The sequence below is a fragment of the Eurytemora carolleeae genome, unplaced genomic scaffold (assembly GCF_000591075.1).
Source record: "Eurytemora carolleeae unplaced genomic scaffold, Eaff_2.0 scaffold255, whole genome shotgun sequence".
NCBI classification, from domain to species: Eukaryota; Metazoa; Arthropoda; class Copepoda; order Calanoida; family Temoridae; genus Eurytemora; species Eurytemora carolleeae.
Window position 1 is genome coordinate 193,115 of NW_019396838.1, and position 26,050 is coordinate 219,164.

Consider the following 26,050-nt stretch of genomic DNA (forward strand, 5'->3'; position numbering starts at 1 on the left):
CTGTAAATAACAATATAGTTCCTGTAATAAACAATATTATTATATATTATGAGTTCCTGTAAATAACAATATAGTTTCATACGTTCCTGTACACAACAACTTAGTTCCTGTACACGACAATATAGTTCTTTACGTTTCTATGCACAACAATATGTTCCTGTACACAAGAATATTATTCCAGTACACAACAATATAGTTCTATACGTTCCTGTACATAACAATATAGTTTTATATGTTCCTGTACAAAACAATATAGCTATATACATTCCTATACATACCAATATATTTCTATACGTTCCTGTGCACGACAACATAGTTCTATAGGTTCATTTACATAACAATATATTTCTAATCATTATAGTTCTATACGTTCCTGTGCATAACAATATAGTTCTTTAGGTTCCTGCACATAACAATATAGTTCTTTAGGTTTCTGTACATAACAATATAGTTCTATACCTTCCTGTACAAAACAATATAGTTCTATAGGTTGCTGTGCATAACAATATAGTTCTTAAGGTTCCTGTACACAAGAATATTATTCCTGTACACAACAATATTGTTCTATACGTTCCTGTACATAACAACATAGTTTTATATGTTCCTGTACAAAACAATATAGCTCTATACATTCCTATACATAACGATATAGTTCTTAACGTTCCTGTGCACGACAACATAGTTCCATAACTTCAGGTACATAACAATATATTTCTAATCATTATAGTTCTCTGTTCTATACGTTCCTGTGCATAACAATATAGTTCTTTAGGTTCCTGCACATAACAATATAGTTCTATACGTTCCTGTACAAAGCAATATAGTGTTATAGGTTCCTGTACATAACAATATAGTTAATAAGAGAAGCACCACAAATTAATTGTGTACTGTAGTCACAGCTGTAGTTTAGCAGAGATGAGGCAGGAAAAGGGGAATAATGTTTGTCCCACGAAACATCATAATGAAGAGAAAGCGCTTGAATGTCGTCTTAGATATAAGAATAAAAATGCGGAATTCATTTGTCAACCCACTTTAATATTTATGATTCTTAAAACATTAATCAAAAAATTCCCCCTAGTACAGACATTTGCAAAGTGTGGTCTGCCCTTATTGTGGTTTTAATATTACCGGAGATATTAAAAGTAAAAAGCAAAAAGTAACATGGAGACAAATTGAAATTATTTAATAAATATGGCTAGGTTTACGAAGAGCTGTTTTTACTCATCCTCAAGCTTGCAGGGGAGTTCTTTTCGAATTTTAGTGTTGAGAAAACTGAAGCTTTTCTTGATCTTTACAGGCATTTACATCTTTTACTTTCCCTGTATTAACAATAAGTATTTGTGATTCAAAAATATTCAGTAATACATTTATTTATATTTTAACTCAAATCTCTACATCTTATACCTAAACTTGTTTTGTTTTATTAAAAACACTTAAGGGAAAGAAAACACGGTGCAAAACAGACAAAAGATCTATCTTAATAAACTATACGGTGTGATAAGTTAAAAATCTAGTTTTTACTCTTTAGTAAGTATTTTTTTTGAGTTTTTCAGTTCAAACATTTTTTCGCCTTTGGTGTGCCCCTTAATTATCTATTATCTGGAATTTATAACATTTGTGCCCCCCCCCCCCATTTACAAAATCCTAGCTACGGGCCTGCTGCTTTATATTAGTAAGTTTGTTTATTCTCCTCTCACAACTGCAGTACACTTTATAGTTGTTTGTTTATTCTCCTCTCACAACTGCAGTACACTTTATAGTTGTTTGTTTATTCTCCTCTCACAACTGCAGTACACTTTATAGTTGTTTGTTTTGAATATATCTTACCTTTGCGTATTCCAAATAGAACTAGGTACAGCAATATAAACATCACAGGAATTGAAACCAGCGCTGAAAAGAGAAGTTTAATGATTTTATAATAAAATGACGCACATTTTCTTCGAAATCAACCTTTTTTCAAAGTTGCTTTGTTTTTTCAGAAAATATACTTTTTTGACAAATCTTAAAGTGGCAAACAAAAGATTTAAATATTTTTAGGAATATTAAGATTTATACTTTTTCTAGTTTTATATTTCTTCAAAAATTAGAGAAGAAAACTCAAGAAACTTTTTCTGTTCAATTTAAAAGTTTTTTCTTCATTTTCTTCAAGTAAACTTGAAAACTTTGCCGCAGTGTTTCCCAAATCTAAAACTAAAATCTAAAAGTTTTAGAATAGCAAGAAAAAAACCCGACTAATTATACTGTCCACTTTTACTGATTCTTTTCCGAAGCCCTAGATGTAAAAAAACACCTCTTAGATTTGAATTTAAAGGGACTGTGAGCGTGATTTCAAGTAACTCTTTATGTCAATATACCATACCCTTTAAACGGCGCTTAAAGTTAAAGGTTTAATAGATTTCTACCTGAGAATGTTTCCTTGTCTAGTTTAAAAGTTGCAATCCAGATTAGCAGTCCGACAAATGTAGAAATATGAAAAACAATGATAAAAAGAAGAGGGCTAAAATGGAATGTGGGATCTATCCAGTCTCGAGCAAAACTCTCCATTTCCTCCCTAAAAATTGAAATCTGTTAATGTAAAATTAAGAAAATCCGCAATGAAAGTTTAAAAGAAACAGGAACAGCTGACTTAAAATCAAAATGGCGACCTGGTCAATGTTTACCTGAGTTTATTTAGAAGAAAACTCTTCCCACTTCCCCACTTTGCATATAAACCAACTGTTATTGGCATAGAGAGGGAAGGCTCGGTAAGGATATCAGCGAGGGCACTGCCATAAAGGTCGTATCCTAGATAAGAGGTAAATCAGTTTTATTGATTCTGTAATAAAAACCTTATGATGATATAATTATTAAATGTACTATAAGCGTAATGTTAATCGAGCCTCCATGCAAAGATAAAAATACCCGATTTATAACACAACCCGTGAAACATTAATCTAATAAAAGTGGGGAAGAAATCATCGTTTTTTTTACTCAAAAAGTGTTTATTTCTGTGGGTTTCTCCGTTGTTTCTTATAAACAAGGAATGCGCAAGTCACTTTCATAGAGTACCCGCAATTAAAAATGAACAGTGTAAGGAAACAAAAACATTGATATCTAATGCACACTTGATCAGAAAAAGCTTTCAAGGGTACCGTTGTAAATCGGAAATTTCTGCATTAATATGACAAGACGACATTTAAAATCAATTCTAGTTCTCTGTCTGTTTGTCAATATCAGTCAGTCACTTGACATGTAATCTCCAGACCGTCAATGTCCTCTACGTTATGTTTTACCGAGCATATTCTCTGTATCTAGGTTTGTATTCAGTTTCCTTGAACCAAAGAGAAGACTGAGTATAGTTTTCTGGTTGGAGATATCTATATTGTACGGGGTCTCTCCAGCCCTAGTAAAAAAAAATTAGCAAGGAAAATATCAAAATTTAAATTTTGGTTGTCGATGAATTAAGTCATTGCCACACACTCTAATTTTATAATCCCAATATCGTTGCAACCCAATATTGTATCTCAGATATTTCCAACTATGACTTCTATTAGATCAAATAATCTGAGTTTGAAATATCAAAGGTTTATGCCATCAGAATGCACAGATACAGGGATTAGAAAATTAGATTTTGTGACCCAATTCTTTAGCAAAAAAGTCGCTATTTAAAAAAGTCAGATAGTAAAATTTAGAACTAAAATTAAACTTTAGAACAAAATATCTAACATAACTTTAAGTATCAAAATCTCTTACTCAAAAAAACGTAAATTCACACTTATTTCAGAAATTAAAAACGAGTGTTAAAAAATCATTTATTAAATAACTTTCCTTCATTCTTTGAAAGCCATTTAAAACCTTTAAATAAACATATCATTTAAAAACGGTGTAAATGATCCCCCAATAGTAACACATTTTTTCAAAATATATTTCGGTCGGGATTGACCCTTTTCAGTTCTAAATTGATAAACTACCCATCAAAGTCAATATTAAAAAAAGTAAAAAAAAATCAAGAAAATAAAAATTTTCTTTACCTATTTGGTTTGTATAAAAGCTGACTATGCTTCGGATTTTTGAGAAGGACTCCAACAATTGCTTTGGACCGAGCTCGCATGGCAATATGTAGAGATGAGTCACCTAAAAATAAAATATTCTTTATTATGCTTAAAAAAGTGTTTTAAAAATTTGAATTGTATATACAGCTAGTAATTAATAATAATATCAATTTTAAACCTTTCCTGAGGTCATGTGATGTCTCAAACGAAATTTGGTCTAGATCCGTTCAGTCGTTTTGATGTTTTTTTTAGATACAAACAAACCGACAAGCAAAGTATACAATAGATAGAAGAAACTAACCTCACAAATAAAATTTGTTTTTATTAGAATTAAAAATAGATATTCAAAATGCTGTGTTTGAAAACAAGTGCAATTCCGATTGAAGTATTAGAATTGACAAATAAGATGATAAAAATGTCACTTTAGCTTAACGTTTTATTAGACATATTTAACAGATCAGAAAAAAAATTACGAATTATTAATGAAATTTTTTTCCAAGAAACGAAAATGGTATATTTACCCATTTTATCAGTAGCGGTTAATTTAGCTTTCTTTTCAATTAACATTTGTACGATCTCGAGGTTCCTATTCTTAACAGCCCTAGAAAATTAATTATTTTATTTAATGTTAAATTTATTTAATCATTAATTAAAATTCTAATGAAATAATTGTCTAAATAGTTAATAATTCATAAATTAGAATTTCTCGAATTTTAACATGTCAAAAACACCAAACTCTGATTTTCTAGATCTACCTAAGAAGGGGTGTGTTCCCCTTTATATTAACAATCTCTATATCTACCTGAGAAAGGGTGTGTTCCCCTCTATATTAGCAATCTCTAGATCTACTTGAGAAGGAGTGTGTTCCCCTCTATATTACCAATCTCTAGATCTACCTGAGGAGGGGTGTGTTCCCCTCTATATTAACAATCTCTAGATCTACCTGAGAAGGGGTGTGTTCCCATCTATATTAACAATCTCTAGATCTACCTGAGAAGGGGTGTGTTCCCCTCTATATTAGCAATCTCTAGATCTGCTCCAGCATTCAGCAGAACCTTCACTATACTAAACATATACAAACATATTTTGAGAACTTTCTCTTTAAATAATTGGGATATATTTTGCAGTCTGTTTCTTTAAGTCCATAATTTTGGTTTCCTTTAATAAAAAATAAAATGTAATCCTTTGTTGCAAAAAAAGGATGGAAAATTTTGTTTAACACATGAATAAGATTTTTCCAGGAATTCAGAATATTCCATTATATGATAATTTCAATCACTAGCATATGAAATTTAAAAGCCTCTGTACTTTTTTTTATAAAAGGACGAATATCTTTTTATCTAAATCTATATATATTTAAATACATATATATATAAATATTGATTATTTATTTATATAAATCAAAACATAAACACCAGGTTGTGTTTTTTTAATGGAATTGTGAACGAAATTAGAACTTTAAAACGACTCACATGTCACAAAACCATCCTTACCCCACTACTGGTGACCAGAAACCATTGAAATAAAAGTCGATTATCTTTCTTTATTTCTATTTCAAATGTCACTTATCACATTGTAATTTGTAACTAATCATTTCTAAGAACGTGCTTTGAACATTTTTAAAAATATGTTATTTACAACACAAACAAATTACAACATCTTTGGCGCCATTTCTTGATAAAAAGAAAAAAAAAAGACGACTATACCTTTCAATGATTTCTAGTTCCCACTGGTATTATTTGTTTTGAACTCACCTTGTGTGGTTTTTCTCCACTGCCCAGTACAGACAAGTCTTATTCTCCTTACCCTACAGTACAGTACAGTACAGTACAGTAGAGTACAGTTCAGTACAGTACTGCACAGTACAGTACAACACTGCACAGTACAGTATAGTACAGTACAGTTCAGTACAGTACATTACAGTACTGCACAGTACAGTACAACACTGCACAGTACAGTACAGTTCAGTACAGTACAGTACAGTACAGTACAGTACAGTACAGTACAGTACAGTACAGTACAGTACAGTACTGCACAGTACAGTACAATACTGCACAGTACAGTACAGTACAGTACAGTACAGTGCAGAACAATACTTTTTTTAAGCAAAAAGGTTGCAAAAAGTTGCAGAAAGCAAAAGACGTTGAGTAAAAATCGCATAAAGAAGAATACCTGCAGTAAACAGTGTAAGTACACTCGAGCAAAGTATACAGTACAAGAACCATTGTACAGAACTGTACATAACTTTATAATTGATTTGCTACGGTTTCTTTATAAACTAGATTTAAAAATAGTTATTTTTATAAATTCTAAGATTGAATTTCTTTGTAAATAATTGATTAACAATTAAGAATAAAATATTGTATTATATTTTCTACTCACCCTTGTATCTAAATCTGCATAGCGTCGAATAAGAGCTTCCACAATCGATTTATGTCCAGCCTTGCAAGCGATTATAAGATTCGTATCACCACCACGATCCTGAAAAAATTTAACTTGAAATTTAAGAAAAGGAATTAAGCTTTTGCCACAAACTCGGATTTTTTAATCCCTATATCTTTGCAACCTAAAATCGTGTACAATTTTTCAAATAATTAATTATGTTAGATTAAATAATCTAACATTAAACCATCTAAGGTTTACACACTCATTTGTATGGGTTAGACAATTTGAGTTTGTGGCAATTTAATTAATGAAAGGTTAACTAACAGAAAGAATGGAAACCGAATAAGCCATGAAGGTTTAGAAAAGAAATAGACAATTTCATATTAGATCGTATATCTTATCGAAGTTATTGAAACTAATTACGATAATCACTGTGATTTAATTGTTGTACAAGCTGTACAATACAGAAGAAATTGAACATAATGTGTGAATATTCTCTCTCTCTCCCCCCCCGCTCCTTACTGAACTGCAGGGACCCTGAAGAAGGATAAATTATATACATAGAATCCTGATTGTAAACCGGTATATGTACAGTGTATACTGTACAACAATAAAACTGATTCAAATACTTTAGTTTGCACTAAACCTGCGCTGCAACTCTTACATCAGAATTAATATTCAGGTATACAATTATCTGATATACTCGCTCATCTTCTCATGAAAACACATTCGAAAGTCTATATTTCTATTCACTATTATAAGTTTTATAGCGCTGAGTTCGATAGTAAATACAGGTCCATTCAAAAACCATTACTCTCTAACAAGAAACAAACAAATTCATATTTATTCTATTATTTAGAATCGCTGGTAGAGGTAACGTGGGCGTTCCTCTCTCCCCCTCCCCTCCCCCCCTTCATACTTCGTCTCTCTGCGTCCTGAGAGGTCGGAGTATAGAAGCATTAGAGATGTCAACCTGCACAACCTCCTTGGAAAGGTCGTTACCATTTATTTCTGTCTTATCTTGAAATAAATGATTTGTATAACTTTATTGCACAGCTGTATTTCTCTATCAGTGAATGCACTGAAATAATTCTGGTTACAAAAATATAGAGGTTTTTACGTATAGAGAAGATAATCCTCTTTAAACAAAATCTGGTCTATACGACATTAATGGTCTCAAGCTCTGTGAGAATTGACCAATAACTTCTTGAGAAACCAAAGCTAACAAGTGCTTTAAAGCGCTAAAATCTACATGTAAAGGGCTACAGAAAAGCATAATTGAGTTAGAGCGATAAAATAAAAGCCCAAGGCGTTACGTCACTTCAAAGTCGACCCTGTCTTAAAGATTAATAAAACTTTTGATAAGCAGACTGAATCTATGTGTAACGTCAACAAATTAAGATCACTGCGAAAGTCGTGGTAGTTGCGACTTGTTCAAATAGTTTCTAATTATTGAAGTTTCGGCAGTTTGTTCACAAAATGGTTGTTATATTGTATTCCAAATACAGGTAATTAGAAAAAAAGTATTTCGCACCCATAGATATTATTCGAAACCCCTGATTTTCTGTTCTCTGTTCCGAACCCCGCAATAACTGATCTGTGTACCTGTAGATTTACATAAGCTCCTGCAGCTATCAGTTGAAATGCTATATCTGAATTCCCCTCCTTACAGGCAATAGCCAGGGCGGTCATTCCATCCTGGTCCACGGCGTTCACGTTGGGAGAGTGCTTGAGGAGCAGGGATACGATATTAGGATAGTTTCCTCGTACTGCCATCAGTAGGGAGGTCCAAGAATACATACCAGAGGTATCAACCTGCCATAATAATAATAATAATAATAATAATAATAATAATAATAATAAGAATAATAATAATAATAATAATAATAATAATAATAATAATAATAAAAATAATAATAATAATAATAATTATAATAATAATAATAATAATAATAATAATAAAAATAATAATAATAATAATAATTATAATAATAATAATAATAATAATAATAATAAAAATAATAATAATAATAATAATTATAATAATAATAATAATAATAATAATAATAAAAATAATAATAATAATAATAATTATAATAATAATAATAATAATAATAATAATAAAAATAATAATAATAATAATAATTATAATAATAATAATAATAATAATAATAATAAAAATAATAATAATAATAATAATTATAATAATAATAATAATAATAATAATAATAAAAATAATAATAATAATAATAATTATAATAATAATAATAATAATAATAATAATAAAAATAATAATAATAATAATAATTATAATAATAATAATAATAATAATAATAATAAAAATAATAATAATAATAATAATTATAATAATAATAATAATAATAATAATAATAAAAATAATAATAATAATAATAATTATAATANCAAACCCTTAAAAAAGCACTTTTGTTTTTGAAAAATTTTCGAAAAAGGGGGGGAACCCCCCCTTAACCCCACCCCCAAACCCTAACAAATTAATATATTGCCCCCCCTAGCAAAAGTCCTAGTTGCGCCTCTGCAGCCCAATTTCATGATAAAATGATATAAAAAGAATATCACTGTAATACATATAAATATAAATGATAAATAAAATATAATAAAATGAATTCAATGTTGACTTTTGTCAATAAATGATTTAAAAAGTTTGCTCTTTATAGATAAGATTTGATTCCGAACTATAACTGAAAGGTTTCCGACAGAATTATTCGATTTCAAGAATTTGACAGAAAATCTGGAAAATTATTAAAATATGGATTGAGATATTTGTATTAGTTTTGGTTTATAAAGCTTAGTAAGTGATAACATGTGCCCTATCGAGGCGGCTGAAGGTAAAGGAGGGGGGGGGGGGGGGGGGGGCGTTCCCCTCTCTCGAAATTTGGGGGATATAGAAAAAATTAGAGCACACAACCATAGAGAGGGGACAACTTCTATATAGTTCCTTTTATTTGATTTCAAAAACTAGTTTTTGTTCAATTACCTGACATGTGCCCTGGCTTTTCCAGATGGTAATACGCGGATTTCTACAGCATTAAAGAAAATGGCCAAGATTTGACGTTTTTAAAAAGAGTGGTCTAATTTTTGTATTAGTTAGAAAATCAATTAATGAAAAAATATCTTTACAAGATACTATTTTAGATTACAACTTGAAAAAGGTAAATTTAGTTACTTTAAACCCTTTTTTGTTTATAGATTCAATGTTTTTAAAGTTATATTTGTAATATGATAATATTAAATAATATATTTCTCGAGTAGATATTGTAAAATAATATCTATAATAAAATAAAAACAACTATGTATATATGTATAAGTAAGTTTTCTAAGATTGATTATGCTATACTGCAGTATTCTCAAAGCAGTGTAATTGTAGAGAGTGTAGAGCATACTTTCTAGTTTTAATAAACGTAATTAATGCCACTTTTAGATCAAGGCATTAAACGTAAAGAATGAGAATATAAAAATTAGCTGGGGGTTCCTAATGGGGGGGGGGTAAAGTGTTCACGCCCCCCTTACTTTCGTAAAATGGTGGTCGATCTGATTATTTTACTATACATGGGATAACTTAAAATCAACGAGATGGAGATATAGAAGTAAAAAATTTGAACGAAAAATACACCATCCTTTTTTATGAGCAAACAGGTTCTAGAAAAATAAGAAATGATGCTTAGATTGAAAATGCATCATTATAAACTTATCATTACAAATGATGAAATCTATCTAGGTACTATTCAGTTTCACTTAGCTATCAATACTAAATCCGAACACAATCTATTTAGGTATCAATGTCTTAACGAACACAAGCACTTAATCGATCAACACCTAATCAATGGGCGCGATCAGCTATCAATGTCCCTCCACAGACACAAGCACTTAATCGATCAACGCATAATCAATGGGCGCGATCAGCTATCAATGTCTCTCCAAGCACACAAGCACTTAATCGATCAACGCCTAATCAATTGACGCGATCAGCTATCAATGTCTCTCCACGAACACAAGCACTTAATCGATCAACGCCTAATCAATGGGCGGGATCAGCTTTCAATGTCTCTCCACGGACACAAGCACTTAATCGATCAACGCCTAATCAATGGGTGCGATCAGCTATCAATGTCTCTTCAAGGACACAAGCACTTAATCGGTCAACGCCTAATTAATGGGCGCGATCATCTATCAATGTTTCTCCACAGACACAAGCACTTAATTGATCAACGCCTAATCAATGGGGGCGATCAGCTATCAATGTCTCTACAAGCACTTAACCAATCAACTCCTAATCAATGGGCACGATCAGCTATCAATGTCCTTCACGGACACAAGCACGCAACTATCAATGCCAACCCAATGAGCATGATCCTCAGCCTGTTTATCATAACAGGGAACGATAACTCTCTCGTAGTAATCAGTATGGAGTCTCTATATCAACTAATGTATATGTATATGTTACAAGTTAAAAATAATAGACTTAATTATAATTCCTACATTGTAGCAGCAATAATTCGATTCTAAATGAAAGTTAAGAATGCTCGAGAATTATGAGGAAAATCCGGGAACAGGAAAAACGGAATTCAGGAAAGAATCAGTCTCCTTCCTCAAACACAAGAACATGTACTCCTGGATATTAATATATGTTTATTTACCTATTTAGAATAAACCACATATTTATACTTGTTCTTACTCTAAAACATCATTATTTATATCACATGATTAAGGCAATCATGTTATGTATTACAGCACAGTTGAAATAGGTGTAATTAAGATGTAGATCATTATATATATATCACATGATCCAGCTAATTCATTTAAAGCGTAGTACAAATTAATAATGGGTTTTACGTAAATGTTAACAAAAGTAGATAGTTAATAATCTACAACATACTTTACAGAATATTGTGTAACCCAATATGTATTACATACTCCTTGAACTATAAATATAACAGAGATGGAGGAATCAGGCAAGAAAGGAAAAATCCAGTCTGACAAAACACCCAAAATACATTTTCTTCTTTTCCTTTAAAATACGCTAAACAAGGCACAATTAGATTATAGATCGTCTGGCAAGCTCTATGATCTTTTCTCTAGATCAAAGAAACAGAAAAAAAAACCACCGATTAAAATATCTAAATATTAACAAACCTGTGCTTCTGAATTAAGTAGTTCCTCTGCTATATTAGTATGACCGGCCCAAGCTGCCCTTATTAACGAACCTGTGCTCCTGCATTAAGTAGTTCCTCTACTATATTAGTATGACCGGCCCGAGCTGCCCATATTAACAAACCTGTGCTCCTGCATTAAGTAGTTCCTCTACTATATTAGTATGACCGGCCCGAGCTGCCCATATTAAAGGGGTTGTTCCATATTTATCACTATGATCCACTCGTGCACCCTTAATAAAAAGAATGCAATGAGAAAAAAAATTAAAACTATGTTTTATCAGATAACGTTGATTTTGCGCCATTTTATTAACAAAGACATGATGTCACAAATATGTCAACGGAGTTGAGTCTTTGCCACAAACTCTGATTTTCTTATCCCTATATTTTCCAATCCAATGTCGTAGGGCTTAGATATTTCAAACTATGAATTATGTTAGATCAAATAATTCAAGCTTGAAATATCAAAGGTTTACGCTATTTGGTTTGTGGCAAAACTCAATTTCTTTAACCAATAACAAAAAACTATTTCAATTTGACTTTACATTTTACAAATTAAAGATTCATGAGATTCAACCCCAATTGCTTCATACTATTTACTTTGAAAAATGCTAACTTTTTTGGAAACTGTGGATTGAAATTAGCCGTAAATATCATGGCCGGACTAATTTTGTATTTGTATATTTCTCACAGAAAAAATACCAAAATCATTTTAATAGTAAGCTAAGGAACTTGTGGGACCTAATAAACTATGGAATAGGAAGACGACTGTTAAATTGAACTTACAATTCTCTTTAGTTCAATCATCAATGATCATGGTGTACACTAATTGTACATTAATTGTGAACTGCAGTGTACAACTTCACAAATTGTAATGATACAACTGTACAGTTTATAAATATAAATTGATTTTTAAGCTACCATGGTAAAACTAGTTTCTTCTCATTCCACAGTTATAAGGGTCTTAAGCCGTAATGAATGATCTATACCCAAAGAGAATAGATTATACATAGAGTGGAATTTACTCAAAAAAAGTGTAAAAAGGCCATTTTGTTGCACTGTTTCCATACTGCAGGTGTACTTCACACCCTAAAAGCCTCCCTATTTGAATTAGAAAAATTAATTTAAAACAAGATATTAATTGCAGTATACAAAAGAGTCTAAAGCAAAAAAGATTAACAATTCTGTAGATATTCACTTTAAAAACGACGATTTTTACATGTTAACGTTTAATAAAATAATGAATTTAATTCACATATAGCGAATACACACGTTTAAAGTTATCTAATAACTTCATAAAACAAAGAATTTGGAATGAATATGTCCAGGGATCATACTGTAATAGTTTGATGTACTGCGTATAATTTGTGAACATTTACATGAATTGTACACAAAATTCATACCGAGGGATTGTTTAAATCCACTCTAATATATTTTATTCTCTTTTCTATACCTGAGATAGAAGTAGTTTGACTAGCTCAAGATTACCCCGTCCTGCCACCCAAACCAAACCTGAAGTTTTCAGTCTTATTTGAAATCTTCTAATCCACAGGGTGATGACACAAAATTCTGGCATATTTTTAGAATCGCGCTGCAAGGAAATTTATCACCCGCCGGGTGAATAATCACCCTGTAGGAAAACTTCTATTCCACAGGGTGATGCCACAAAAATCTAATTATTTTGTGTTTCTAGAATCACCCTGTAGGGAAATCTTAAATCCACATTGTGTGGATTATGATACAAAAATCTTTCATGTTTTCAGAATCTCCCTGTATATAAACTTTAATCATTAAAACTATTCTTAAAGGAATTTTTGGTTTAAAAGAATTTTGGTTTCGTGACTTGGAATACTTTGTTCTATTCCTGTATATCTGATATTTCCATCATTAAACTACGTGTTGAATGTTAATTTCAGCAAACTTTATAAAACTTTATTCCAGGGGTGTATTTTCACTGGAAGAATTCCCCCCCCCCCCGTTTGTATATCACTTTTTGTTAACGTTTTCATTGAAAAGGATTAAAAAACCTCAATAATCATTTCATTTGTAACTCTTAAATTTATACAATTATAGAATTATACACCTCTGTTTCATTGTGATTTATGGAATCAAAGTTCATTTCTAGGAAATAAAAACTTGCCCCAAACTCTAACTTTTGAATCCAATATCTTACAACTTGATGTTTCAGTCGTTTGATGTTTTAAACTGTCATTTCTCCTATATCTCTATATCTCTATATCTCTATATCTAAAGGTCTGATTTGAAAAGTTTACGACGTCATGTTGCAAAAATATAAGGATTCTAAAATTAAAGTTTGATTTGCATGTATTTTTTATATACTTTTATGTACTTTTTAAAATTGAAATCTTAGAATTTTTTATCTTTCTGAGAAAAATACATGTCCTTTTTCCTGTTTTTACAACTTTTTAATCTTCTTTGCGTTTCTTGATATAGAACTGTTGTATTGTTTTTCAGAAGATTATACCTGTACAGTTGTGAATTCCCTTGGCATTGACCTCTGCCCCATGCTGAAGGAGAAGTGAGGCCATTTCGAGGTTACTTGTGTAACAGGCCCATAGGAACGGAGTCCAGAGTCCAACATCCCGACCATCAACCTTAATTTTCAAAATGGTGGACATACAACATGTAACACGTGATGAAATTCTTTAAATGGCGGGGAATTTTATGAAAAATTCAATAATTTTTAGCGACAGATAAAATACAACTTATATTCTTTTTAGATTTTAGCTACACGGTAAAATCAGAAATGCTAACGTAATAATTTTAGAGCAAAATTATCGTTCTAATAATTTTAGAGCAAAATTATCGTTCTAATAATTTTAAAGCAAAACTATCGTTCTAATAATTTAAAGCAAAACTATCGTTCTTATAATTTTAAAGAAAAACTATGGTTCTAATAATTATAAAGCAAAACAATCGTTCTAATAATTTTAAACCAAAACTATCGTTCTAAGGGTGCAAGAACTCTTCNTCGTTCTAATAATTTTAAAGCAAAACTATCGTTCTAATAATTTTAAAGCAAAACTATCGTTCTAATAATTGTAAAGCAAAGCTATCGTTCTAATAATTGTAAAGCAAAACTATCGTTATAATAATTTTAGAGCAACTGCAAAACTATCGTTTTAATAATTTTGAATTTTAAAATTTTAGTCATGGAGGTAAAACTTGCATTTTTATAGGGAAGTAAAATATTTTGGGGAAATTAGATACATCTTAAAGAAAACCACTGCAGCTTAAAAATAGAAGATTTTTTTGAAATAATCTGAAAGCTTAAATTGAGAAGTATTGAAAGTTGCAAAAGTTGAAGGGATGAGTAAAAGTTGAAATCCTTTTTAATTAAAATATTTCTGATATGAAATATTAGAAAAGTTCATTTTGACGAGTAAAACCTAAAAAAGGTGGAAAAAAATTGTCATTTATCGACTAAACTCAATCTTGCATTTGGACTTTTATGCGAGAAAAGTGGCAGGTCTGATTCACATCGAAACCCTTGTGATACAAATGAATTAGATATCTTTATATTTCTGGGTAAAATTGATTATTTTCAATCAAGTTGTTTTTCTAAACTTATAATGAAGAGACACTGAAGGATATTATCTGATTTTAACAGGTAGAACTCAGGTGAAGGTTTTCAAGATACCATGAATCGGACATGCCAGCTGAGGGACAATAGTAATTACGTCTAAGATTAGGGGTTTTAAATGAGAAAGGAACGATCCAAAAGATCCAAAAGTGTCCGTCCAGTTACCTCCGTATATAAAAAAATTGTACCTTTGCTCCGAGCTCGAGTAGTTTCCCTGCAACCTGTACATGTCCCTCCCTAGCAGCATGGTGGAGAGGTCCACACCCCTCACCATCTTCTTGCAGCAGGTCGGAACCATTCTCTAACAACATAGAAAACATAGAAAACATAGAAAACATAGAAAACATAGAAAACATAGAAAACATAGAAAACATATAAAGCATATAGAAGTCGCCAGAATCTAGATATAATATATATCATGAAATAAAACAGACCAAAAATATAACCAACAAAAAATAAAACCATTTTCGACAAAAAAACATTTGGTAAAAAAAGCTATACTTTTGGTTAAAAATTGTAATGATTTTTATATTAATAGTGTAAACTTTTTCCAGTCTATCATATTTACTATTTTAAACACTGTAATTTTGGTTTGCAGTGTTATAAAGTTTTTGGACCGAACCTTCATGATAAAGAGAAAATTTAAGTCCAAAAACTTTATAGCACCTCATGCCAAAATAATAGTGTTGATTTTAATTTTATTTTCATTTCAATTGAAAAAAAAACATTTTGGAAATATCCTAAATTTGTGGAGAAAATCCTAGTGGAACCAATCAAAACTTTATAGCACACGTGCTATAATGTACAGCTATTTTAACTTTATAGCACGATGATTACTTTATAGCACGTTAATTATGAAATTCACGATGAAGTGAGTAAGAATGATAAAGTACACAATAGTTTGATAAAAATGTATTTGTATTGTTTGTTGGTTTTTTTATCTGTTTTTGGGTCTAATACACCACGAAACCACGCCTTGCCCTGTAGGTATAAAATGCCCCAGTTTTATAAAATAAAAGTATATAGTGTCAAGTTCTAAGGTAGTGAGATTCATGAAAAAAATAAAAAGTGAGATTTGAAAATCCAAAATGAGAATAAAAAATTTTAACTTTTATTTTCAAACTGTGGTATTGGCGGTAGTGAGATTTCAAAATCCAAAATGAGAATATAAAATTTCAACTTTTATTTTCAAACTCTGGTATTGGCGGTAGTGAGATTTCAAAATCAAAAATGAGAATATAAAATTTCAACTTTTATTTTCAAACTCTGGTATTGGCGGTAGTGAGATTTTAAAATCCAAAATGAAATCTCACTACCGCCAATACCACAGTTTGAAAATAAAAGTTGAAATTTTTTATTTTGGATTTTGAAATCTTTGGTTTGACCATTACACATTACACAAGCGTAATTTTTTAGCTCTATTGACATGTACATTGTACATTTTATAACTTCCAGTTACCACATACTTGTGTCTAGCTTTTATTTTATAGGATTATAGATTGAAGAAAATGCAGGTAGAGTTTTTCGTAAGAGCATTGCAATTTTGGATTACAGTATACTGTAGTTTCAGAAGAAGTAAATATTTCCATTTACTTTTAAGCGCCGATTGAAGGACTCATAACTCTAATTGGATAATGAGATAGATAGAAACATAGATGTTGCCGCCATACTATTTCTATTGGTTCAGAATAGACAACAAACACATGACTGAACCCTGATTGGATCAGGCGCTAATGGACTCGGCATACAGGAGTAAGTAAACTATTTAGCCGATATTATCAAAAATAAGAGAGATAAACTTTAAGATTTTCGCAGCAACTAGAAAGATTAATTGTAGATAGTGGAATGTAGGAAAACATAAAGGGAAAAAGTACTATAGAAGCAAAATGGACCTAATCATATTTTTAACTTTTTATAAACACCAATTATTTAACTATTTTTTTATTTTTACAGTAAAAGTTTAAAATTATGGAGTCTAAAAGCTATAGTTGGATACAAGGTTTTGGGGTCAACTTGTTCCATTTTATAGAACAAAGGTTATATACCGGGTGTCCTAATAAACATGGGAATTAAGTGACGACATTGTGGCCTTTTTTCATTAACACGATAACTGCAGTATTCCAGCTAACACATGTAATATCGAAAACGCCTGGTCTTGATATTTTCAAAAATGAGGTCTACCATTTTTGTATCTTCTAAATTGAAGGAGATATTACAAAATTTGTAAAAAATTTTACTTATTTAACAAATCAAAATTGTCTTAATATCATATATCTTCATCAATATCTAAGACACTAGAAAGGTATATATAGACCACTCTTTAAAAGCTCATTAGACGCATAACCTAGTTTTTATACTTTCTTTGCCATGCTTTAAATATCAGAAATTTCAAACGACTTTCAAGCTGTCTCTCAATTCCCATGTTTATTTGGACACCCTGTAGATAAATATATACCTGTCTACTGCAATAGCTGTGAGGGTGAGAGTAGACATGTACACTGACATCCCCTGTACAATTTACAATAAGGTAGGAGCATAAAATAAATTTTTTTTAAATGTATAATGTTTAATAATGAAGAAAGCAAAAATGTTTGCAGTACAAAAAATAAGTTCCTAAACGTCCTAACAGCCTGATCAATTCAAATTTAATATTAATGTATATTATGATTTTTATCATGTTTTATATCACTAGTAGTTTCCATTACTTCAAGTATATCTAAATTTTACACCAGCAAAAAAACAAGAAATAAAAAAGTGAAAATAAAGCAAGAAAAAAAAACAATTAGAAAATACTTTTTAATTTGAATTTTTTTGCTACAACGAGGCGGATAAAACTGTGTAATAAGAATTCTTTAAAAAAAAATTTAATTAGTCCAAAGAACATTAAGTACAGCAACTGTGCAGTGTTTACAGACCAATTCCACTTAACAAGTTGATTTTCGAGCTATTGGTGAAATAATTTTCTTTGTAAAAATATTTCCGGCATAAAAAGATTGCTTAAATTTGTTTGTCTTACTTTTCCATAGTTTTTACAACATTTCTATGGAGGTGACAGTGTACTTTGAAAGTCATTGAACAAGTTTTATTTGCTCTCCCCTCTCCTGCAATCTGTTAAAACGCTGAGTTCCATTTTATTTTAACTATGCATTAAACTACATAATTTAAAATGGTCATCTGAATTTTCTAACTTTTAGATTTTATGATGCAATAAAAAATATTGAATTAAAATGTTTTTTTTTCAATAAACTGTTTCTAAATCAGGTTAATATTTTGGATCTTTTGGAAAAATAAACGTTTGCCTGAAAATTTTTATTTTTGAAAAATTCGAACTCATAATGTTTTATTATTTTTACTCAATGTCTGTAATAGATCGGAAATTCATAAAACTTTTTACGTTTGGAGTTTTTACCATCTATAAATATCTAAATATACAGAAAGTTTGCTTACACATACCATTTGGATGTAATCTCGAAAGTTTAAGAAAGTTTCTAGAAGATATTATCGGAAAACTATTATATGAAAAATGAACTGGTTTTTGAACATTTTTCATGGAAAAAATATTTTTGTGGTTCAACATAAAAAAGACCAAAATATATAGTTTGGAACATATTTTTCATTGCAAAGTTTCCGATTAAAAAAGCTATTTTTCCTTTCATATTTTTAAAGCTCCCCGTATGCTAATATCTGAAAACTTTTTTATTTTGTCCATACAACGTATTTTGTCCAAACAACGTGTTTTGTCCAAACAACGTGTTTTGTCCAAACAAAGTATTTTGTCCAAACAACGTATTTTGTCCAAACAACGTATTTTGTCCAAACAACGTGTTTTTTCCAAACAACGTTTTTTGTCCAAACAACGTGTTTTGTCCAAACAACGTGTTTTGTCCAAACAACGTATTTTGCCCAAACAACGTATTTTGTCCAAACAACGTGTTTTGGACAAAATAAAATACACGAATTTAAACCTGTTGAGTGTATATTCTATTCAACTAAATATCTTTAAAAGAAGAAAATACTTGTATAAAAAGAAAAGTAAATCCAAAATACTAAAACCATGGCGTTCATAGTAGAATTAGAAGTTGCATTTGAAGTTTTATTTAAAATTAAATACTTAAATATTTATATATTTGTATTTATATATATATGTTAGCTGCCAGGCCTATAACTAGGGCTGGGCACGTTCCAACTTTTTCTTACAGTTTTGGTAACGGTTAGTTCCAGGTAGCCGTTGATTTTCAAGGTAAGAACGGAACGTTTGTTTCGTTAACCGTTTTATAATTACCTCTGTTTAACGATCTCAATGGTATTAACAACGTTAACAGAAAGTTTTCAACAACCGTTTATGGCTCCAGTTAATAGCGGTCTATTATTATTATTATTCACGGCGCAGATCGCCAAAAAATTCGTTAACAGTTATAAAATTGTTAAAGGTGCAGCCCATAACGGTATTTTGTAGTAATAACGGCGTTATCGGTTTGAGAAATCGTAAATTGCACTTGCTGGACAAACTCCAGATTTTTTTGATAAAAAATCAAATTTAAAATTCAGAAAACAAAATTTAAAAACATCAAAACAAGTAATTATTTTTTTACAAGTTCAATGCAATTTTTAGAAGAAAAAAACGAAATTTACCGTTTTAAAAAAACCTTTCGTTATCGTTTTCAACCATTATTTTTTTCCAAAAACGGCTAGTCCGTTTCGTCAACGGTTTAAACAATTATCGGTTTTCCATTAATCTAGCTAGGTATGGCACCTAGCTAGGCGGAATTGACAATTTTTTTTCAAAAATCGATTTTTTTTTATCAAAATACGATTTTTTAAATTCCACGGGTAAAGCCGGCACTTCAGCTAGTACTTATTCTTACACAATGTTTTAGATTATTTCCTCTTTAGTCTTCAGTCAATAAACATGGTTAAATTTGTATTTAATAACCAAAATTATGAACTTTCTGAATTCATTTATCGAGTTTTCAATAATTAATTTGTATAAAGTGAATTAGAAATAAATGATAAAACTGAAGTATTATGAGCGTCTTCACATTATCCTTGAAAATTGATATATTTGTAATTACTAAGGAACATATAAATAAGAAAAAAATAATCTCTTTAGTGTGTAACCCTGTATTAAGTCTAACATAATGAATAATTAATCTGGTGTAAAAAATTAAAGTTCATTTAAAATCGACAATTGATACTGAAACTTTTTATAGTTTATATTTTAAAAAGCTTGGAGGACCTCCTCTAAGAAATGGGGGTGGGGGGGGGGTGTCGAGATTTGTAAAAATTGTAAAAGGGAAAGTGGACTTATTTCAAGTGACCCCCAAATTAAAGAAGGAGATGTCCAATTTACAAAGGAACCTTTAACATCTGATAAAGAAATTAATGTCAGAATTTCATACTTTATAAGACACAAAAATAACGATATCTTCCACTCTGTTACCAGACTGAGATAAAGGACTTAAAGGGTAGCTGTTATGAAAAGGAGGGTTACTTAAAGTTACGTCTACAGTCCCTTTAAAGGGACTGTAAGCGTAATTTCAAGTGACTTTTTTTATGGCGAGGCATGTCCTATTTACAACGGTACCCTTTAAACTTTTGTTCGGGCAACGATGAGGTAGATACCCTTATTTGTATATAGCTAAAGATTCAGTCCGGTGTAGTGCATGAAGACAATCCTCCCTTGCATGGGATGGGACTGACTCCTCCTAAAGTTTTAACCATTTTAACACAATGTTAGGCATAAAAAGCAATGTTAAAACATTAAAAATTATTATTTGACATATATATTAATTATCCATTTAATTCTGAGATGTATTTCAAATAGGTAAAGGCAAAAAAAGCTATTTAATCCTGAATGTCGTCTTCGGATCACGAAACAATTAATATTTACTCAAGATATAGATAATTTTTATGGTTTTTTTCAATCAAATTAAATAAATAAATATCGGAAAATTTCATTAAATTGCTTTTTATGTCTAACATTGTTGTGGAATGTTAAAAAACTTTAGAAGGGGGAATAATCCGCTCCATGCATGACACCGAGAGAATAGAGATTACAGTATATGTACTCTATGTACACTGTACATTTCATACTAGTGTACACTTGCGTGGCACTTAATTTCCAGATATATAGATAAGAATATCTACGAAGTCCTTGATCAATCAAACTAAGGTTTAAAGGGTGTTGTTGTAAATCGGACATGCCACTCTATAAATGGAAGGTCACTTGAAAGTTTTAAATAGAATTATGATCAATACCTGACTCCAAGATAATATTTTACAGAGAACAGATCCGAATATCCAGCGTCCCATAAATGTAGAGAGGGGTGTCAAAGGTACAGACACTAACAAGATATTTTTTTTAATTCAAGAAAATTTTTAAAAATACTGAATTGGACAACAAGTCACTTTACTTTATATTTGTCGTTTGTCGATTTCATAGATATCTAAATCATATCAAGTATAGATAATTATATCGGCTTCCATACCCTCCTGCCACAAAGCATTGAACAAATATTTTTGAAAAATCCATTTACTTAAAATTCAATAAGTTTCATGGAGAAAATAACAAAAAGTATAGTCCTCTAGATCAAAACTGTGAGAAGGTGGGATGGTGGAGGGGGAGTTGCGACATGCCGCCCCCTCCCCCATATAGCTTATTAGTGTTGAAAAACTTACACAAGCACATTAATATGTCTGCTATGGCCAGGTTTAGAATGAAGAAGTTGGTGGTTGTCCTCATATGCTTCCTATATTCACATTCTTCTCATAATACAATTTCTATTTGAGAAGAAAATCTCTGACTGAATTTTTCAAGTTTGATTATCTTTAAATAAATTGAGTCTTTGCCACAAATTACAGTTGTCTTATCCCAATATCTTTGCAGCCTGATGTCGAAGACCTTAGATATTTCAAACTGTGAATTCTGTTAGAGAAAAAAATCTAAGTTTGAAATATCAAAGGTTTCCACCATCAGATTACAAAGATATGCGATAATACAAAGATTCAACTTCTAATTTATTCCAAAAGAAAATGTGAGATTTTGAATAAATCTGATCAAATTTTTGTAAATTGTTTAATAATTGCAAAATAAATAACAAATCAACGTTAGAGAAAGAGTCCTTAAAGCCCTTAACATTTTCATAATGTTCATCAGTTTTTTAATATTTGCAATTGGAATGAAAATGATGCATTCACTATTAACACCGGACCAAAACTCACGAACTAAAGTTATAAAAATTACAAAAATTTTTGTAAAGTATAATTTGACTGAAAAGAAGTTCCTTGAGAGGATAATAAAGACGACCAACATGTTCCCTGTGACCCCGACTAGGAATATTGAAGAGTATGCAAACCCTAGCCCAGCCACTACCCAGGTATCCATGATATAATTCTGCTCAACATCACAGCTTCTAAATTAGGGTTTCCAGTGAAATTGAAAAACGGTTTAAAATTTCGCATTTTTTGTTTCGCCAAAAATTTCGCATTTATTCGCATCTCTTTCATCGAAAATAATGCGAAAATATTAGTTTTTTTGCGAAATTTTGCAGAAAAACTTGTATTACGAAAAAATGCCCTTTTCGTGATTTTTTTTCGCGAAAGTATTCTTACCAATTCTATAAAATACATGGTTATTCATTTTTTTAAAAGCAAGGTTTGTTGGATTTCTCATGTGGTTCCACAAAAGCTGCAAATTAAAATTTCGAATCCCTATATCTTCGCTACCTGATTGTTCAAACCTTTGATATTTCGAGGATTATTTGAGAGAATTCGCAATTTAAAACCATATTTTAAATATTATACTCAAGGAAAGTTAAATTTTATTAAATTTATTTTAGAATGATATGTGAGACAATCTTTAAGTCGTCTTTCAACCATCTGTTTTTCTTGGGACACACTGTATATACAATATAGCAAATGCTAATGTTTTAATAAATAAAGTACAATAAAAGAATAGTTTAGAGAATGATTAAGAGCCGGTAATTAATTTACACCAAAAGTCAATTATCGGACACAGTCCTCCTTCGTTTGGGTGTTTTGGCAAAATTAATTGATTAATTAATAACATTTGTAAAAGTAAAAATAATAAGAAATACTTACGACTCATTGAAATCAGTCTCGTTGCCAAAAGTAGAATTCATGCTAAGTCTCTCTTCCAAGACGGTAGATATCCGTGAAACTGAAATAATCGTCAACTGAGATTCAAATAAAATGTTTTCCTATTTTATTCGATATCTCACATGGAAATCAGGGGTTGCACAGGAAGCTTTGACCAAGGAAAAACTTAAATTTATGAAGCATTGATTCTCAAGCTAAAAGTGCTCACATTGGATATTGAGAATTGCGGATTTATATTGCAGGAAAGGAAAGAAAAAGAATTAATCGCTTTTTATAATAGAACATTTAATTAAATTGAATTAAAGGGAGTGTTGGCGAAAAATAAAAGAAGTATAAGCTTTAAAACAACTCTTTAACTGAACGTGGTCTTTTTAAATGACGTTTACAGTCCCTGTGTAAACTGGGGTTACCTCGACAATAAGCACTGAATTAATTAATAACAAAAATATTATTTTTTAGTCAATATTTTGCTGGCCAAATGTTTTTACAAATTAAATATTGCAGAAACTTCAAAAAATGAATAAATAGTAGCATAACTAACATTTCAAGAGCAGGTTTAATATATCGAAATATCGAAAATATCCATTTAAAGATATAGAGAAATAGTTTTACTTTGCTTTACAGAAAAAAAATGATAATTAAACGCTGCTAAAAATGTGTGTATTCTGTATCTATTTGGTTTAATAATCATCGTCATTTACGTTTTAAAGATTGATCCATTGTATATTGTATATTTTTTGAACATTTTCAAACTAAATTTTTGATTTCTCACATTCAATTGATATATTCACAAACTAAACCAACCATTTTTTAACTCTTAGTAAAAGCATAGGATGTTGCTAAGCGTACTGTATTGCTGAAGTATAATATGAAAAGATCCAATTTAATTATTTCTGTATTTTCAAATATATCACATCTTTTAACGAAACTTTTAGCTTAATGGAGAGTATCCCTGCAGGCTGCAGATAAATGTTCCATTACAATGATTAAGACGGCGTCATAAAAAGGTATTAAAAGTCTTACAAGTAAAACACTTGCTTCACACTCTGGTAATTGTAAATTGGCGGTACAGTCCAAATAAGGACCGCAAAGGTTGGACCAGCTCGGTTATTCAAATGTACACCGGTTATGGCTTTACTACTAGTTTTTTTTTGTGAAAATGTTCAGTTAAAGAGAGAAAACTTATTTGTTTAATATGATATAAATATTTAATGCATAGAGAATAGAATATATAGAGAGGAATTTATCCGAGAGATTCTTTTAATTCCTCTCTATATATTCTATTCTCTATGATTTAATGTTACGTAAAATGTACTTCAATTTTACATAGCATATAAAAATCTGAATTTACTTACTCTCGATGCGCTTCAATGTACAGAAAATGTCGTCTCCTAAGCATTGGTAGATAAAAACCTCATATGACGTCACTCTCGCCTCTATAATCAGTGACGTCATATGATGTTTTTAAGCTATCTATGCATAGGAGACGACATTATCGTACATTGGAACGCAGCGAAAGTAAGTTAATACAACCTTAACTTTGTTACTGTTTACTTTCAGTATTTAAAGGGACCGTTCACTTATTTGGGTAATTTCAGGGTAAACTAAACAGCCTATTCGCTCTTGATTGGTAATAGTCTTACTTTTCAAAGACAACTGTGGCCGGAGAAAAAGCCGATTTTTCGTTCAGAATTTAAGTGGAAAGGGACGGTCCCTCTCTATAGACACTAATTGATGTTTTTTTCAGTAACAGCAGCCCAATAAAATTTAAATTCATTATATTTGAATGTCATTATGTGTTCGTTATTATTATGTACTAACATATGAAAACTTTTGATATTTGAGTTAGCAAGAAATTTACATTTTTCGTATTAAAACATGTAAAATGTGTATACAAAGACGACGTCTCTAGGACAATCAATTAATCATTACTCGTATTTAGGTTCGTAGATTTTGTAAATTTTTTCCCGCATGTGCACAACTTTTCATTTGTCATGCCGCGTTCAATTCAGCTTTTTACACAGGCATTACACAATTTTGAATGCGATAAAATAGTGTTATTTTAGAAATAGAAAGTTAAAAAACAACAAAAATTAAAAAATAATGACATTTACAATTAACGATTAGATACTACAGTTTAATTTTATATTCGAAATTTATTTTGATCCACAACATACTGAAAAAAACATCAATTAGTGTCTATAGAGAGGGACCGTCCCTTTGCGCTCGAATTCTGAACGAAAAATCGGCTTTTTCTCCGGCCACAGTTGTCTTTGAAAAGTAAGACTATTACTAATCAACAGCAAATATGCTGTTTAGTTTACCCTGAAATTACCCAAATAAGTGAACGGTCCCTTTAAACTTTTAAAGACAAACAAAAATGGATGAAAATCCCGTCAAAATAATTATCTATAGTATTGGTGCATGGTGATTCACGGAAAATTAGACTTTCCGCTTATTCCACAAAAAAATCGCGCATTTGGCAGTCATCCAGCTTTTGCTACCAAAGAAGCGATTTTTGTTGAATATATAAGCGATTTTTGTCTTTGCCAAAAACTCAGATTTTCTAACTCCTATATCTTTGCAACCTAATGTCAGATCATCATCAGATATTTCTTACTATGAATTCTGTTAGATCAGATAATCTTAGTTTGAAATATCTAATGTTTACACTATCAGGTTACAAAGATATAGGGATTAAAACATTTGAGTTTCTGACAAAG

At 30.5% G+C, this 26,050-nt stretch overlaps 1 protein-coding gene and 1 long non-coding RNA gene across 2 annotated transcripts in view; one reads left to right on the plus strand and one right to left on the minus strand.

Moving 5' to 3' along the window:
- LOC111709243 (kinase D-interacting substrate of 220 kDa) overlaps window positions 1–26,050 on the minus strand; it is a 47,765-nt gene that overhangs the window by 15,653 nt on the left and 6,062 nt on the right. The window contains exons 2-20 of the mRNA XM_023482870.1: window positions 23,310–23,388; window positions 22,493–22,621; window positions 21,888–21,958; window positions 21,468–21,553; window positions 17,646–17,717; window positions 15,398–15,508; window positions 14,091–14,220; window positions 13,059–13,117; window positions 11,731–11,838; window positions 8,022–8,231; window positions 6,414–6,512; window positions 5,786–5,838; window positions 5,022–5,096; window positions 4,553–4,632; window positions 4,011–4,113; window positions 3,273–3,382; window positions 2,661–2,784; window positions 2,403–2,551; window positions 1,828–1,890 (exon numbers count right to left, since the gene is read on the minus strand). Coding sequence (XP_023338638.1) covers window positions 1,828–1,890; window positions 2,403–2,551; window positions 2,661–2,784; window positions 3,273–3,382; window positions 4,011–4,113; window positions 4,553–4,632; window positions 5,022–5,096; window positions 5,786–5,838; window positions 6,414–6,512; window positions 8,022–8,231; window positions 11,731–11,838; window positions 13,059–13,117; window positions 14,091–14,220; window positions 15,398–15,508; window positions 17,646–17,717; window positions 21,468–21,553; window positions 21,888–21,958; window positions 22,493–22,621; window positions 23,310–23,350 — 1,873 coding nt within the window. The 5' untranslated portion in view covers window positions 23,351–23,388. The remainder of the gene's footprint in view (window positions 1–1,827; window positions 1,891–2,402; window positions 2,552–2,660; window positions 2,785–3,272; window positions 3,383–4,010; window positions 4,114–4,552; window positions 4,633–5,021; window positions 5,097–5,785; window positions 5,839–6,413; window positions 6,513–8,021; window positions 8,232–11,730; window positions 11,839–13,058; window positions 13,118–14,090; window positions 14,221–15,397; window positions 15,509–17,645; window positions 17,718–21,467; window positions 21,554–21,887; window positions 21,959–22,492; window positions 22,622–23,309; window positions 23,389–26,050) is intronic.
- On the plus strand, window positions 7,049–7,464 carry LOC111709246 (uncharacterized). Its single transcript, XR_002766815.1, has 2 exons — window positions 7,049–7,098; window positions 7,276–7,464. It is a non-coding gene; the product is annotated as an uncharacterized LOC111709246 (long non-coding RNA).